The 18,615-nt window shown below is 38.0% G+C and overlaps 1 protein-coding gene across 4 annotated transcripts in view; it reads right to left on the bottom strand.

The window, feature by feature from the left end:
- ANLN (anillin actin binding protein) overlaps nt 1–18,615 on the bottom strand; it is a 70,402-nt gene that overhangs the window by 14,784 nt on the left and 37,003 nt on the right. For 3 of the 4 annotated variants that reach the window (XM_010361134.2, XM_030932550.1, XM_010361135.2), the window contains 3 exons: nt 17,844–17,956; nt 4,991–5,077; nt 421–528 (listed from right to left, as the gene is read on the bottom strand). In XM_010361134.2, the coding sequence (XP_010359436.1) occupies nt 421–528; nt 4,991–5,077; nt 17,844–17,956 (308 nt within the window). Of the gene's footprint in view, nt 1–420; nt 529–4,990; nt 5,078–9,596; nt 9,655–17,843; nt 17,957–18,615 lie in introns of those variants that run through there. The other variant, XM_030932551.1, reaches the window with a different exon arrangement.

Raw genomic sequence — 18,615 nt, 5'->3', positions numbered from 1 at the left:
CCTTTTTTTGAGATGGAGTCTTGCTCTGTAGCTCAGGCTGGAGTGCCGTGGTGTGATCTCGGCTCACTGCAACCTTCGCCTCCCGGATCCTCAGCCTCCTGAATAGCTGGGACTACAGGCACCTGCCACCACACCCGGCTAGTTTTTGTGTTTTTAGCAGAGACAGGATTTCGCTATGTTGGCCAGGCTGGTGTCAAACTCCTGACCTCAGGTGATCTGCCGGCCTCGGCCTCCCAAAGTGCTGGGATTACAGGCATGAGCCACTGCGCCCGGCCAACAAGAACATTTTTAATGGCTTAGTGAGTACATAAAAAGGGTTATTAATTTGGGTGAGTGATGGGGGCCAGAGGGAACATTTGCCATGAACACTACATGAAAGTCAATCAGGCTTTCACCACTAAACAGTACTATTTAAATTACCTTTCGTTTCTCATCATCTGGATAAGTCCAATAAGATATACAGTTTCCAGAAAGAACACACCATCTTCGATGCCAGGCACCAAAACCACTAACATCTTCAAATATGGTCTGGAAAAGTCAATTGAAATGCTGGCTTTAGAAAATTGAGGAAAATGTCCTAACAATGAAATGCTGATTCTGTATGCTAACTGTAGTATGTTGACATATTTCATATCTCAAAATCTATCTGTATGATTTTTTATCATGTCTTTTACCTTAGTAATGAAAATCACTGATTATTCATATCAGAAATTTACTTCAACATCATCTACAAGCATTTAAGAACATTCAGATATCAACCCTAAATTAAATACCTCTACCTAATCTTAGATTTTTAAAAAGTGTAGTGTCCCTAACGAAATGCTCCTTAAACAACAGAAATATCTCAAGTGTTGGAGAATTAATAACATAAAATTACCATACCTTATATATTTTAAAAAACTAATGATAAAATGATAACATATTAAGTTAAACCTATCTTCATATGCAAGACAGGCATTTAATCTTTATTTAGGAGATCAAGTTTTCTAACACGATTAGAAAAGAGTTAGCTTATGATCACAGGCCTTGGTCAATAACCATGATAAACATCACAACTCCAAGTCCGCTGCTGAACCGTGAGACCCGCTTGAAGTGTGCCTCCCTGCAGTCAGGCGTTTGTCCTTAGGAATGTTCCTTATATTCTAAAGGTAGGCCAGGCAGTAGTGTTGGCTAGAAAGAGGACTCCAGAATAGGCAACTAATAACATCTGGTTTTGTTCCACGGAAGCACTTCCACCCAAACAGTGTAAGTAGAAGCGAAGAGTTTTTCTCTCACTACTTTTTAGCTATAGTCATAAAAGAGCCCTAACCGATATAAAAACCCTCACTTTTAATTTAAGAAAAAAAAAAGGCCGGGCGCAGTGGCTCACGCCTGTAATCCCAGCACTTTGGGAGGCTGAGGCGGGTGGATCACGAGGTCAGGAGATGGAGCCTATCCTGGCTAACACAGTGAAACCCCGTCTCTACTAAAAAAAATATACAAAAAATTAGCCGGGCGAGGTGGCTGGCGCCTATAGTCTCAGCTACTTGGGAGGCTGAGGCAGGAGAATGGCCTGAACCCAGGAGGCGGAGCTTGCAGTGAGCCGAGATCGCATCACTGCACTCCAGCCTGGGCGACAGAGTAAGTCTCCGTCTCAAAAAAAAAAAAAAAAAAAAAAAAAAAAAAAAAAAAAAAAAAAAAAAAAAAAACAAACCATAAAAAATAAAAATAAAAACAACAACATTCATCTGGGAACTTCTGTGTTAAAGAACAAAGCAAGGTAAAAACATAACAATGATGTAGATCAGGGAAACCTTTTCTATAAGGGCCAGAGAGTAAATATTTTAGACTTTGGGCCATACGGTCCCTGCCACAGCTACTCAGCTCGGCTGCTGTGGCACAGAAGCAGCCACAGATGCTAAGTAAGCAGATCAGCCTATGTTCTAATCAAAGACTATAAAAACAGGCAGTGAGGCCTGCTGTGCTGCCCTCTGATACAGATGATCCAAAGGCATCTTTGCATTTGATTTTAGATTACCTTCATATCCCAACTTTACTTTTCTGATTGTTGAGAAGCTAAGAATAAACTAGTATTACTTGGTTGTTGCTGTGAGGGACCAATCTAAGTATATCTTTAAATTATCTCAACCACTCCTTACTCCAACCCTATGACAGTAGGATATACACACTCTTCTCAATTCACTGTTTTATGCAAATTTCCCAAAAGGTGGCTTGAATTAGGAGTCTAATTTCTGGCCATGATGTGTGGGAGCAAATGTTACCAAGCTAGATTGAAACTTCAGATTAATTAGCTTGCTCCAACCATATGCTCTCCTGCCTCACCTTTTTCCTCCTCCCCTAATGCTTCCATTTTCCTCCCAAAGCAGCCTTTTTCTAGGCAATACTACTCACAGCTCCCCAAGGAAAAAAGAAAGGAATCTTGTTATTTCAATCTCAAGCACGAAAGTTAACAGAAATCACTCACCAACTCCCTCTTGTGCTAATGTTCACCTTTTATATCATAAAGGTAATAAACAGACAAGGTAACTTTTGATAAACAAGATTAACACCAGCTATTATGACATCCTACTATAATCAGAGAGGAATAAGGACAGCCTTTTCATTCCTATAGCTGAGGAAACAGAGGGCCAAGGAAATTAACTGACATCACACAGACCGCAAAACTAGAACCTTCTGGCTGCCAAACCAGAGCGCCTGCCTCTTGCTGCTCCTCAGTGGAGGCAGAGCTGGCTTGGCACCCTGTCGAAACCACTTACCTGTCTGGTTGGAGTCGCCCTCTTCCAGGGCAGCCCTGGCACATCCTCACACAGGAAGCTGAGCTGAGGAGCTTTTATTTCCATTACTACCTCTAATTTTTTATAGGGGGTAGAGGCAATTACAATGCAATGTTTAGGCAGAGGACAGAAGTTATGTCGGGGAATCCAGAGCTCTTTCTTACTACATTTCTGTAAGTATGGATGTGAGAAAAATGGGCTATAGGATTCAAGAAAGAGTAAACTTGAAGAGATCTAACAAGTTCGTTAAGAGCCCAGCTAAAAAATTAATTAGGTGCGATGTTATATGCAAATGGACATATAACATATAACATAGCCTATCCATTGCTAAAGGCATCTACAATAAAATATAAAAATGTTTACATGAAAAGAAAAGGTCATTAGGCAAACACTGCCTTCAAGTCAGAAATTTATATGCTTTTCCAAGACTACCTAGTGCCATCTGCTGGATTTACATGTGATAAAACCTAATAAGGAAGGAAAAAATACTGTTAATAAGTAGCAATTCCCAATCCTTGGGAAGTCGGCTTCAGTTACTTAGGCCACCGGGCTTTCTTTACTATCTAGCTCTTCTTTCTGAACCTTTGACAGCAGTTACAAACTGACTTGTAACATCCCTTGCATCATTCCAGTTCTTGCTTCATAGAGAACACCAAAGCAACTGGATTTTCTCCACTTCTTGTACCATACTCACAATCTTCTATGCGTTCTACACACATACTTTCTTCCTCGCATCATGAGAAAACTGTAATTCTGTATCAAATAAATCCATGAACTGTGGCTTGGGCTTAATTCTCCCCATTCTCATGATCTTGCTCTATGAATTACCCCATAAGCCCTAGTTCAGGTCCTCCATGGCCTCTATCTTCAATCTCTTTGGCCCTATAAGAAACTACCCATCTACATTTAAAGCTGCTTATGTCTCTCCCATCTTAACAAAATGTTGACAAAATCCTCCTTTCAACCTACATACCTCTGCAAGCACAACACTCTTCTCTCCTTACTCCTTCACTGCCAAAGTGTTTCCAAGAGTTTCCAAGCTCCTGTGCTCATTCCTCATCTCCCACTCACTCTGGACCCATTTGCAGTCTAGCATCTGCCCTCACCTGCGCCAGAATGATCACCCGATAATAAGTCCTACAGTCCTTACAGAATCTATCTAACTTAACCACTCCCTCCTTTCAATGTTCTCTTCTATTGGCAACCATGATGCTAGATTCTCCGTTTCTCTCCCTGCAGTCTCCTCTGAGACTTCTCTCCTTCTATCCGTCTTTTCAATGCTAGCACTCCTCCAGTGAGTTGGCTCTGCTTCCCTCACTTGCCTTGGGCTTCCCCATGCTGCAGATATCCACATCTTTACCTCTACTAAATGTCTGTCTTGAGCTCCAAACCCAGAACTTTCACACGTTTCCAGGCATCTAAAATTCAAATCATGTAAAACTTAACTCATTAAAATTTCCCACATCGGTGGAAACTGACTAATCTTCTTTGGGGTTGTCATTCTCCAATCTGCTTTCCACATTGGTCAGAATGATTTTCTCAAACCCAAGTTGAATAATTTCTTCCACTTAAAATCCTATAAGGGCAACTCACTGACTCCAGGATAAAGTCCAAATTCTTTAAAAGGCCCTTGAACTCTTGTCCCATTTCCCTAACCACACTTTCCTCCTCATTCCCCACCCGCCAATCACATGCATTCACTCAAACTCTAAGCTCTAGCTATCCTGAAATACCTTCCACTGTCTGCATGTGTCATCCTTCTTTTCTTTGGGTAGGAGTGACAAAGAAGGGCCCTTCAAGCCACTGTACATTCTCCCCCTATCTAGAGTACTTCTCCCCTTTCTCCCTGATTAACTTACTCAGTTTAGAAATTACTTCTCTCAGCAGTTCCCTTTATCCCACTCCACCCACAGTCAAGACCTAATGTCCCACCAATTGACACCGATGCACCGTTTTCTCCTCCTAGAGTATTACATTGTGCTTGTCTATTTATTTGTATTTCTCTCTTCTAAACTAAAAGCTCATGAGTAGAGGAATTATTTTTTGTGGTCTTTTACATTCCAACAGCAGCACAGTGATTGGCATATAAAGGACATGCAACAAATCTTTACTGAACCAACTTATCACTTAATCACAAAGGATTTCATTCCTATGGGAAACAAGTCCATATTTCACAAAATGGAAAAAAGAAAGTTAAAGACTGTGATGTTACTTACTAGAAACCCTCTTTCTTCAACACTGGAATTCACTTGACATTTTATTTTTAGGTAAATATGACCTTCCAAAGAAGATAAAAAGGGGACCTGCAAACAAAACAGGTAAATTATTTGCAAAACAGGTTCAAAGTGTGATTTTTCTTAATAAATCATGTATAAATCATGAACAGAGAATATCATAACTTGAAAACACAGTGTTTTCTAAAGTTGGAATATAAAAGGCATGGCCAAAAAGCCATTGGTTCCTTATCAACAAATACTTTTGAAGAATAAATTCATTCAAGGTAAAGCAGTCTCTCCCTAAGTCTCAAGTTAATGTGAGAAAGAAAACAGAAGACAATACTTGGGTTTATCTCCATCAACAGGAGAATATACTCAGTAAAAGACTGGATAAACCAACCTGTAAATTCACAGCATACAATACCATCCAGCAATAAAGAACAATAAACTGCAGATATGGAAAAGCCAGTCCTTGAATTCATATGCAATTGCAAGAGACCCCAAACAACCAAATCAATCTTGAAAATTAACAACAAAGGTGAAGGAATCATATTTCCCAATTTCAGAACGTAATTCAAAACTTTGGTAATCAAAGCAGTGTGGGCTGGCTGGACATGGTAGTTCATGCCTGTAATCCCAGCACTTTGGAAGGCCAAGGAGGGGGGATCACTCAAACGCAGGAGCTCAAGACCAGCCTGGGTAACATAGCAAGACCTCGTCTCTATTAAACATGAAAAAATTAGCCAGGTGTGGTGGCACATGTCTGTAGTCCCAGCTACTTGGAAGGCTGAGGCAGGAAGATCGCTTGAATCCAAAAGTTCAAGGTTGCAGTGAGCTATGATCATGGCACTGCACTCTGGCCTGGGCAAAGGCCAAAATCTTGTCTCAAAGAAACAAAACCAAACAAACCAGTGTGGTGCTGGCATCAGAATAGACATATGGACAAAGGAAATGGAATTGAGAGACCAGATATAAACCGACGCATCTTATGGCCAACTGATTTTTGACAAGGATGCCAAGATCATTTAAAGCGAAGAGCAGCCTTTCCACAAAATGGTGCGGAGAAAATTAGATATCCACATGCACCAAGAGTCATGGTGGACCTCCACCTCATACCATTTATAAAAATTAAACCCAAGTGGATAATATCCTAAGTACGAGAGCTAAAATTATAAAACTCTTAGAAAGGCCAGGCGTGGTGGCTCACGCCTGTAATCCCAGCACTTTGGGAGGCTGAGGCGGGTGGACCGCCTGAGGTTAGGAGTTCAAGACCAGCCTGACCTTGAAGGGATTTCACCTTCAACATAGTGAAATCCCGTCTCTACTAAAAATACAAAAACTAGCCAGCGTGGTGGTGCATGCCTGTAATCCCAGCTGCTTGGGAGGCTGAGGCAGGAGAATCACTTGAACCCAGAGGCAGAGGTTGCAGTGAGCCAAGATCGTGCCATTGCACTCCAGCCTAGGCAACAAGAATGAAACTCTGTCTCGAAAAACATTTAAAAATAAAACTCTTAGAAAAAAAACATAGAGGTAAAGCTTTGTGATCATGGATTTAGCAATGGATTTTCAGATGATACCAAAGGCACAAACAACATGAGGAAAAAAATAGATAAATTAGACTTAACCAAAATTAAAAACTTTTCATTACAGAGGTTCCACAAAAAAATGAAAAAATAAAACTACCATATAACCCAGCAATCCCACTTCCAGGTATTTATCAAAAGGATTGAAACTGGGTTCTTGAAGTGCTATCTGCACTCTTACGTTCATTGCAGCATTATTCACAATAGCTAAGAGATGGAAATAATCTAAGTGCCCATCAATAAATGAAGAGACCAAAAAAATGTGGTACATACACACAATGAAATATTCTTTAGCATAAAAAAAGGAGATCCTGTCATATGCTACAACATAAACAAACTTTAAGCACATTATGCTAAATGAAATAAGCTAGTCAGAGAAAGAAAAACACTACACGACTCCACTTATCATGAAGTATCTACATTTGATCTTATCCAAAAGGCTGAAAAGCAACATGTGGGCCGGGCGCGGTGGCTTATGCCTAAAATCCCAGCACTTTGGGAGGCCGAGGTGGGCAGATCACGAGGTCAGGAGATCGAGACCATTCTGGCTAACACAGTGAAACCCCGTCTCTACTAAAAATGCAAAAAATTAGCCGGGTGTGGCGGCGGGCACCTGTAGTCCCAACTACTTGGGAGGCTGAGGCAGGAGAATGGCATGAACCTGGGAGGCGGAGCTTGCAGTGAGCCAAGATCGCACCACTGCACTGCAGCCTGCGCGACTGAGTGAGACTCTACCTCAAAAAAAAAAAAAAAAGAAAAGTAACATATGAAATCTGTAAAGTAGACAATCTCATAGAAGCAGAAACTAGAGTGGTGGCTGCCAGGGACTGGGGAGGAGAATATGAGGAGCTGCAGTTCCATGAGTATAGAATTTCAGTCATGCAAAATGAAAATTCTATAGATCTGCTATATAACATAATGTTTACAGTTTACAATACTTCACTGTATACTTAAAAATTTCTTCAAAAGATAAATACTATGTATTATTTACCACGATAAAAAAAATTATAAACCTTTGCACATCAAAGCACTTTATCAAGAAAGTGAAAAGACAGTCTATGGAATGGTTTGAAATATTTGTAAATTATATATCTGATAATATCCAGAATATACAAAGAAAACTCTTACAACTCAGTAACAAAAAGACAACCCAACTAAAACAACTCAAACAAACCAGACTAAAAATTTGGCAAAGGACTTCAATGGACATTTCTTCAAAGATACACATTTTATCTTCCAATAAGCACATGAAAAGACATCTAACATCAACAGTCATTAGAGAAATTCAAATCAAACCTACAATGAGGAACCACTTCACACCCACTAGGATGGTTATAATTTAAAAATAAAACAAACAGAAAATAGACAATGGCAAAGATGTAGGAAAATGGGAACCCACATTACTGGTAGAAATATCAAATAGTGTAGATGCTTTGAAAAAGAGTTTGGTGGTTCCTAAAAATAATTATCATATGATCCCACAATTCTGTTCCTATGTATATGTACAAAAGAACTGAAAACAAATCATGCACACACATGTTCAAAGTAGCTCTATTCACAATAGCCAAAATGCGGAAACAGCCCAAATATCTATCAATGAATGAACAGATAAATGAAATGCTGTATATACATATAAAGAATATTATTCATCCATAAAAAGAAATGAAGTTCTAATACATGCTACATCATGGATATACTTCTGAAACATTACTCTAAGGGAAATAAGCCAGACAGAAAAAGTTACATATTGTATGATGATTTTATTTATATGAAATATACAGAATAGATATATCCATAGAAACCAAATGCAGATTGATGGTTGTCCGGGGTTCGGGGGGAGGGAAGATGGGCAAAGACTGCTTAATGAGTAAGACTTTTTACTTTTAGAGACATAAAAATATTTCAAATTAGACAGAGGTATTTTGCACAACACTGTGAATGTACTAAATGCCACTGAATTATTTACCTTAAAATTGTTACTTTGGTCACATGAATTTCATTTCAATACATTATTTTTTGAAAACAATGAACTACTAACATAAACAGCAGCATGAATAAATCTTAAAAACATGTTGAGCAAAAGAAATTAGATTCAAAAGAGTACACATTCTTTGATTCCATTTAAATGAAGTTCAAGCCCAGGTATGGTGGCTCACATATGATAATCCCCGCACTTTGGGAGGCTGAGGCAGGAGGATCGCTTGAGCTCAGGAGTTCAAGACGAGCCTGGGCAACATAGCGAGACTCCCTATCTCTATTTTCTTTTTTAAAAGATAAAAAAAAAATTAAAAACAATAAATGAAGTTCAAGAACAAGCAAAACAAATCTATGGTGAAAACAGAGATGAGAAGAATGGTTGCCTGTAGAGGTTGGGATTGACTAGATGGGAGTGATGGAAATGTCCCTTATCTTGACTAGGTATTGGTTATATAGGTGTATTCATTTGTTAAAACTCACTGAATGCTACACTTAAGGTATCTATAATTAACTGAACATAATCTTTTTACAACTACATTGAGTACAATAAATTGAACATATTTAAATGTAGGGTTTGATGAATTTTGATATATGTATATTATAACCCATGAAACCTTGACCACAATCATAATAATGAATATTTTCATCACCCCCCAAAGCTCCCTCCCATAATCCTGCCTCCCTCTATTCCCATCTCCAGGAAACCAATGATACGCTTTCTGTTGCTATAGGTGATTTTTTCATGCATGTCATTTTTACACATCAAAAACAAGTGTTTTTTTGTTTTGTTTTTGTTTTTGAGACAGAGTCTCATTCTGTTACCCAGGAGGCAGTGGCATGATCTTGGCTCACTGCAACCTCCGCCTCCCAGGTTCAAGCAATTCTCGCACCTCAGCCTCCCAGGTTCAAGTGATTCTCATGCCTCAGCCTCTCTTGTAATCCTGGGGTTACAGGTACGCACGACGACACCTGGCTAATTTTTGTATTTTTAATAGAGATGGGGTTTCATCATGTTGATCAGGCAGGTCTTGAACTCCTGACCTCAAGTGATCCAGCCGCCTCGGCCTCTCAAAGTACTGGGATTACAGGTATAAGCCACCATGCCTGGCCAAAAAGAAGTATTTTTAGAGAAAAGGCACCTAAACATGTAAGAAAATATTCTTAGCAACTTAGCAGAGGAGCAACCTTGCCATAAGCAACAAATTTTGCAGGGAAAAAGAGAAACCAGTTGAGCCTTCAATGGTTGAGCATGGGCTGAGGTAGACAGGCAGCTCAAGAAGCAGAGGCAAAGCTAGCTCTCCCTACCCGCCAATTCTCCCCAACAGGAATTTTGCTGAGAAGTGATGGTTGAAGATATGTCTAAAAAGCAGAGAGAAATCTTGTAGACATGCAGTACTTAGATCTCAAAGTTCTGCTCAAAGGTGGGGCCTGAAACCATTCTCAAAGCATTTAAAACAAAACTTGAACCAAATCTATTCATAGCCTAACTTCAGCTCAGTTTCTGATTACGTAAGAGACCAGTCTCTAATCCACACTGTCTGAAAGACAAAAGAGCAAGGTATTACCTATTTCAGTCTCTACTGTTCTTTTATAATATAGTATCTGGCCTACAATTAAAAAATTACAAGACATGTGAAAAAGTAGGAAAACATGGAACTTATCAAGGGAAAAAAATCCTGTCAATAGCAGATCCACAGATTATCTAAATGTTAGAATTAGAAAACAAAAACATTTATACAACATTAAAATATTTAGACGAAAAGATAGAGAAAAAATTAGTGAGAAAATGGAGAACTTCAGCAGAGAAATTGAAACCGTAAAAAAAGATCCAAATGAAAATTTCAGAACTAAAAAAAAGTCTGAATTTAAAAATTCATTGGCTAGGCTTCACAGACTAGATCACATCAGGAAAAAAACAGGTGAACTTGAAGAACTGATAAATAGAAACCATCAAAAATGAAGCACAAAGAAAAAAGAATTAAATGAAAACCAAAAAGAATGTCACAGACCTGTAGAAAAATAGTCAACAGTCTACATTAACTGGAGTTTCAGAAAGGAGAGAGCAAGGCAGAAGAAATATCTTTAAGAGATAATGGCTGAGTATTTGCTAAGACTTATAAAACAACTAACTGCAGATCATAAAGCTCAGTGAAACCAAACAGGATAAATACAAAGAAAACTACACATAGGCACATTAAAATCAAACCATTAAAAACGCAAAATAAAAAAGCAGAAAAGAATGATGGCTGGCTGACTCTTATTAAAACAATTGAAGCCATAAACAATAAATTAACATCTTTAAAGAAGTGAAAAAATAAAAACCTGTCAACTTAGCAGTCCCAGTGACAATATCCTTCAGAAATTGAGGCAATATAAAAACATTTCTGAACAAACAAAACCTAGAGATTTCATTCCCAGCAGACCTATATTACAAGAAATAATAAAGACAGTTCTTTCTTCTTGACAGGACAACAATCTCAGGTGGAATTCTGAATGTACAAGAAGGAAGAACACCAGAATGGTAAATATAAGGGCCAATTTATAAAATTATATCTTAAAATTTCTTTTAAAAATTGATTCAAGAGGCTGGGCACAGTGGTTCACACCTGTAACCCCAGCACTTTGGGAGGCAAGGCAGGTGGATGGCTTGAGTCCAGGACTTCACGGCCAGCCTGGAAAACATAGCAAGACCCCATCTCTTAAAAAAGAAAAAAACTGATTAAAGAACAAGTAACAACAGTGCATTGTGTGGTTTATGACAAAGAAGTAAAATATATTGGGATGGGAAAATGAACTATATTGTTGTGAGGCTCATATTGTAACGTACGTGAAGTGGTGTAACAGTATTTCAAAGCAGACTTTAATAAGGTAAGAATGCATACATTATTTCCTAGCAACGACTTAACAAAAAAAAAAAAAAAAAAAAAAAAAAACCAGGTAATTATAGCTAAAAAATCCAAATGAGGAAATTAAAAAGGATTACCAAAATACTCAATTAATCCAGAAGAAGGCAGGAAAGGAAAAACAAATCGGCAAAGAACAGATGAAATAAATAGAAAACAAATAACAAAATGGTAGAGTAGGAGTTGGCAAACGTTTTCTATAACTTACACAGACTGTATACATGGTGCCATTCAGTCAAGAGAAATGTAAACAAATATAACGATGTTTTTGTGAAATACCTTTTGACCTTATATTGAAAATACAGTTTTTATGTTGAGTTCAGGATTGCTATAAGAAAGGCATACCTATAGACTCTAATATAGGATTAAAGGAAGGTAAAGGATCTTCAACTGGAAAATTTAATGCCAGCAAAGGATGGTTTGATAATTTTAGAAAGAGGCTTTAGAAATGTCAAGGTACAACAGGAGAAGCAGATTCTACCAAATGAGATGGGAGATGAATTCCCAGAAACCATTAAGAAAATCAATGAAGACAAAGGATATCTGCCTGAACAAGTTTGTTTTTTGTTATTGTTTTCCAAAACAAGATCTCACTCTGTCACTCAGGCTGAAGTGCAGTGGCATGCTCATAGCTCAATGCAGTCTTGAACTTCTGAACTTCTGGGCTCAAGCAATTCCCCCATCTCACCCTTCTGAATAGCTAGGGCTACAGGTGCTTACTGCCACCCCCAGCTAATATTTTTTCATTCTTTGATGAAAAACAACTTTTTTCATCATCTAAGTTGCTCAGGCTGATATTGAACTTCTGGCTTTAAGCGATCCTCCCACTGTGGCCTCCCGAAGTGTTGGGATTGTAGGTGTGAACCACAGTGCCCAACCTGAACAAGTTTTTAACTCGGATAAAAGTGCCCTATTCTGGGGGGAAAAAAGAAAAGAAAAGTCACAAGGGACAATTATTAGCAAGGAAATAAAGTGAGAACCAGAATTTAAGGGAGAAGGGATAGGCTAACTCCTGTTTTGTGTAAATGGGTTTATGATCAGAACTGCCCTTATCTATAAAGCTGCTAACACCCAAGTCTTGAAGAGAAAAGATAAACACCAACTGCTAGTCTTTTGATTATACAAGGCCTGGATTGCTTCCATCAATGATTTGTCCCTGAAATCAAGAATAAAATGGTAACATACATATACATATGATTGATTGACTGATAGACAGATATCTAAAGTAATGTTGACTTCTCAGTCAAGATAGGAAGATTGAAGTGTCATTCCTATTACCCAGGGAAAAAGAATGCCATCCCAACTGGATTAATCTTAGTTAAGTCTAAATTTGAGTTTTTACTATAATTAGTTTCCAACGATTTGATCCTCTAACATAGCAAAGATAACTTAAAGGGGGAAATTCTAAGACAAAACGTATACATTTCAATAGACAAGTTTCATGAGACGAATCTCCAACTGCCCAAATTTGAAACCGATCCACAATGTAGAACCAAAACATCATATGCCTCACAATCCTATTTTGTAAAAATTCCCTTTTCGCTTTTCCTTACAGTGAGTTTTAAGTTCCTTAGGCTCTTTCCTCTCAATGTTATTTAACGGAATTCCATTGTTTAGCACAGAGCATGCTACTGATAACAAAAATCAGAACGATGAGAAGAAAACGTGCCCTCTTACTCTACAGCTGAGGAAAAGTAGACAATATTTTTGGTTAGAAACTTGTCCTGATAAAGAAGTAAATTGAAAATATTCACAAAACCATCAACTACCCCTCCCCCTAGTTGAGTGTGGAGGGAGACTTGTGTGAAAATGTATGATCCTATTCTGTTTTGTGTTTAACAAAGGAGTCTTTTAAGACATCCATACTTCAAAGATTATGTTAAGAGCTGTAAAACAACCTACAACCAGGGAGACTGTGTAATGTGTTATACGCTGGGATATTTTTGAGGGTGAAAGGGGCACCATTAATAATTACACAAGGCCAACAGGCATAAACTGGATAGTTTAGGACATACTAGAATGCCTAACCATTTTCTTCAATCCCAAAACTCTATAATCCTAATTGGTTGTTTTACTTCAAAATTGTTTGCTCTAATAATATTCAAATTGACATTTCTACTTCCTAAAAGGTATAAATATCTATGAGGTTCCTTTAAGTCAGAAGAGGAACTGTGGGACATCCTTCTCCCTTTATCTATAATAGGATAATAAAACTATGACTGTTTTGGATTCCCTGTTCAAAGAAAGGGTTTGAAAGTATGACTCACTGAGATTTGTAATTTAAATTCCAGGATGCCAGGCTTTAAGTCAGATCTGAATAGCCTCAAATAAGATGGAAATCCACTGACAGTGGTGTCCTAAATCTGTAGAGCAAACCAACTGGATTAACCTCAACAGAAATTCCATTCTGAAAGGACCTCACAGATAACCCCTGTGATTGTTGTATTACTGGTCAAGGCACCAGTAAAATAAACCAAGACTGCCATGTACTGACAGTATCTGATACAAGACAGGAAAGACATGTATACTCTCTTTCAGTGACAATTAAGTAGGATTATTACATGAGTCTAGACGGTCTTACATTTTTCCCACCAACTTCAAGACCATTTAAACTTAACTATTTTAAATATTCTCCTACATCAAATCTAGGCAATTGGAGCAAATATTTGCTTCCCCTCCTCACTCAGAAAAGCACAAAATTTGTTTCAGATTTTACTTCTAAATCGTACTGTATCTGACTGAGAAAGAGTCTTAAGAGTAAAAGACACAACAAATTAAATTGAGTGGTTTGATTTTGTATTCGATCATGTGGTTGGCTATTTAAGTTATAAATTCAAAGAAGTAAAGTGAATGGGAATAAAATTTAATTTTAATTTGTAAATGTGACATTTTGATTTAAAATGGCAGCCAAAAAAGTTTTTAAAAGAACAGTCTATATTTAAGATATGTCATTGAAATTTCTTTCATTTTACAGATTAATGAAAACTCTTACATATGTAGAAACTGGCTATGTGACAATACTGAGTAAAAAAATACAGTTCATAAAATCCCAATTCTTATGGTTATCTAATTTGCAAATCCTATTTTAAGAATTTAAAATAAAAAATACCATCCAGCATTTTGTTAACTAGCATCTCTTTAACCCAGACAATGTTTGCAACTGACCTTTACAAGAATATTAAACATTTTTAGCTGGGTGCAGTGGCTCAATCCTGCAATCCCAGCACTTTGCGAGACTAGGCAGGCAGATTGCCTGAGGTTGGGAGTTCGAGACTAGCCTGGGTAACATGGCGAAACCCCGTCTCTACTAAAAATACAAAAATTATCTGGGCATAGTGGTGCACACCTGTAATCCCAGCTACTCAGGAGGCTGAGGCATGAGAATTGCTTGAACCCAGGAGACAGAGGCTGTAGTGAGCTGAGATCGCGCCACTGAACTCCGGCTTGGGTGACAGAGTGAGACTCCGTTACAAAACAAACAAAAAAAAACTTTAAAAAGTTTTTCTTTTTTTTTTTTTTTTTTTTTTTTTTTTTTTTTTTTTTTTTTTTTTTTTTTTTTTTTGAGACGGAGTCTCGCTCTGTTGCCCGGGCTGGAGTGCAGTGGCCGGTTCTCAGCTCACTGCAAGCTCCGCCTCCCGGGTTTATGCCATTCTCCTGCCTCAGCCTCCGAGTAGCTGGGACTACAGGCGCCCACCACCTCGCCCGGCTAGTTTTTTGTGTTTTTTAGTAGAGACGGGGTTTCACCGTGTTAGCCAGGATGGTCTCGATCTCCTGACCTCGTGATCCGCCCGTCTCGGCCTCCCAAAGTGCTGGGATTACAGGCTTGAGCCACCGCGCCCGGCCAAAAAGTTTTTCAAAATGTATTATTATATTCAGTATAATTTTAGTCTTAAATGTATTATAATTTCAAAATTAACAAGCAAAGGGTCATGTATATAGCAAAATATCTATTAGCCAATTAAGACCATAAAAATTTTCTACTTTTGGCCAGGCACAGTGTTCACACCCATAATCCCAGCACTTTGGGGGGCCAAGGCGGGCTGATCACTTGAGGTCAGGAGTTCAAGAGCAACCTGGCCAATATGGTGAAACCCTGCCTCTACTAAAAATACAAAAATTAGCCAGGTGTGGTGGCGGGCACCTGTAATCCCAGCTACCTGAAAGGCTGAGGCAGGAGAATCACTTGAACCCAGGAGGCGAAGGTTGCAGTGAGCCGAGATCAAGCCAATGCACTCCAGCCTGGGTGACAGAGCAAAACTGTCTCAAAAAAAAAAAAAAAAAAAAAAAAATTCTGCTTTTATTTAAAACATCACCAATAGCTCTTCCAGTATACAGGAGGTCAAAAATATTGAATAATTTTTTAGTTTTACATATAGTTAATAATTTGGTATTCTAACTGTTCCTAGAAAAATCAATATTGAAGTGAATCCAGGATTTTAATGAACTATAAGAGAGAATATGTAAAAAGACCAAAACACCAAACATGCATTGAAAAAATAGAAAACTTTCAAAGAAGGCTTTAAAGTATTATGAGAGTGGAGAAAAAGACACCCATCTATAAGAGTCTCATGATAGAATAATGTACATAATGGCCTTAATTATTCAGAGTAAACAAAAAGATAGTAAAACAAATATATGTAGATCAAAAATTAAGGATTGATTTTTAAGCTCATTAGTTTCAAGCAAAGAAAATAATGGCAACCTTTTCCTGAAACAAATAGCCCAGTAGCTCTTGCTCTCTTACATCATAATTTATCTAAAACAGACAAAATAAAAGACAGAGAGAAAAAGATCCAGGATCACTCAACTGGTTAAAGTAGCTGAATTACTAAATAAAAAGTTACAAAAAATTTTAAAATTAACTTGTTAAAATACATTTATGCATTAATAGTAATTAAAACTTCAAATACAGTCTGCTTTTTGTCCATCAACTAAAAGAAAGCATTTCATTCAATTTTAGATTGTTTCAGGCTAACTTAATATTCTGTACTGGAAAACAAGACCCTAGAGAAATGAGGTGACTTTGCTCAATGTCGAAGAGTAAATCACTAAGGGTAAATACTAGAAACCGGGGCTCCTAGTTTTTATACTTCTTCAACTCTATATTCTCACTACAGAAATCTCATTTGATAATATAAATTATCACTGTATCATACAGAAGTCAACCTAAGAAATAAAATTTGCCTCTAGTTAGTCTCACTCCTTAAAATAGTCCTGATGAAAAAGGACTCAATAGTGATATTAACACAGATCTGATTTTTGAAGCTTCTAATATGAAAGGGAAGTATGAGAAGGAAATCTCTTAGATTCATAAGTACTTTTCTTTTTTTTTTTTTTTTTTTTTTTTTTTTTTTTTTTTTTTTTTTTTTTTTTTTTTTTTTTTTGAGGCAGAGTCTCACTCTGTCGCCGGGGCTGGAGTGCAGTGGCCGGATCTCAGCTCACTGCAAGCTCCGCCTCCCGGGTTTACGCCATTCTCCTGCCTCAGCCTCCCGAGTAGCTGGGACTACAGGCGCCCGCCACCTCGCCCGGCTAGTTTTTTTTTGTATTTTTTAGTAGAGACGGGGTTTCACCGTGTTAGCCAGGATGGTCTCGATCTCCTGACCTCGTGATCCACCCGTCTCGGCCTCCCGAAGTGCTGGGATTACAGGCTTGAGCCACCGCGCCCGGCCTCATAAGTACTTTTCTAAGAGGTTAATCTACCTTTCACTATCTTGTCAAAACTAAATTCATAAAATATTGCTCATTTCTAAATATAGGTTCAAATAGGCTGGCCGGGCAATGTGGCTCACACCTATAATCCCACGACTTTGGGAGGCCAAGGCAGACAGATGGCCAGAGCCCAGGAGTTCGAGACCAGCCGAGCCAACATGATGAAACCACATCCCTACAAAAAAATACAAAAAAATTAGCCGGGCATGGTATCACACGCCTGTAGTCCCAGCTATTTGGAAGGCTAAGGTGGGAGCCCACGAGGCTGAGGCTGCAGTCAACAATGATCAGGCCACTGCACTCCAACCTGGGTGACAGAGTGAGACTTTGTCTCAAAAAAAAAAAAAAAAACCCCACAGAAATGGAAATAGGCAAGATATTATGTTTTAAAATTATAAACTTAACATCTAAATGCAGGAAGTAATACTTCTTAGTCAGAAGTGATACTTAGAATAAAAAAACATTCACTGAAGTTCTAACTATTAAAATGGAGACATACTTCCAATACCAAAAAAAAAAAATCATTTAGGTACACTCATACCTAGCAAAAATGTGCAATTCTAAGAACATACATTTTCAGTCAAATATTTCAAATACCTAAAAGCATTGTGGCATTTCTATTGACCTAATTTTTCTAAGATTAAAAAAAAAACCACACCCTTACAAATAAAGTTGGATTACCTTGTCCAGAACAAACTTAGTATTTCCCACTGAAGACAATGATAATATGTAAGATCCGACAAGCGCGAAGTTGCTGGTTCGCACAGCATTGAGACCTCCTGGACTGGCCATGACTGTGAAGAACGAGGAAATTAAGTTTACTTCAGAATGACTTTTGTTAAGTATAAGTAACAATTCCTCACCCCACCCTGGTAGAATGAAATTAAGCTGCCACAGAGAAAAAAAAAAAAACTGCCTCATTTTCCTTCATCTTTAAATATGGGGGAAAAAGTCAACTTTTTCCTAATGAACGAAAACTATTAATTTAAGGGAGGTACAAGCACTCCTTAATAATTGGGATGGATGTGTTTTTAAAGACATAGACCTAAAAATGTATGCATAAAAAGTAACTTCCTGACAAAAACCTTGGAAAAGACTTCAGCGCTAGTTACAATGCAGGGTGACAAAATCAGCAGCAGAAACTATCTCTGCACAGGTCTCTTAGTAACTCTCTTGTGCCACAGAGAAGAAAGACCAATAGCCTAAAGGAAGCAAGTGAAACCAGCTTCATCCTAATTCCTTTTGGAAAAAGGTAGGCCTAAAGTCATTCTAATGAAGGCCTTTCCTGGCTTGGCGGCATTCTAGTTCCCAGTGAACTAGAAAGATGCATTTCTGACATGATACAATGCCAGTTATGATCAGTAAAGCCAAAAGAAGTAAAATCTGCAGTATGGATAGCACAAAACAAATCTATACAACAATAGGAGTTGAGGTAAAGAGTAATGCTACCTGC

This window comes from Rhinopithecus roxellana, chromosome 6 (assembly GCF_007565055.1).
Source record: "Rhinopithecus roxellana isolate Shanxi Qingling chromosome 6, ASM756505v1, whole genome shotgun sequence".
Taxonomy (NCBI): domain Eukaryota; kingdom Metazoa; phylum Chordata; class Mammalia; order Primates; family Cercopithecidae; genus Rhinopithecus; species Rhinopithecus roxellana.
The sequence above is the reverse complement of the archived record's forward strand: the minus strand, read 5'-3'. Positions and strand labels throughout refer to the sequence as shown.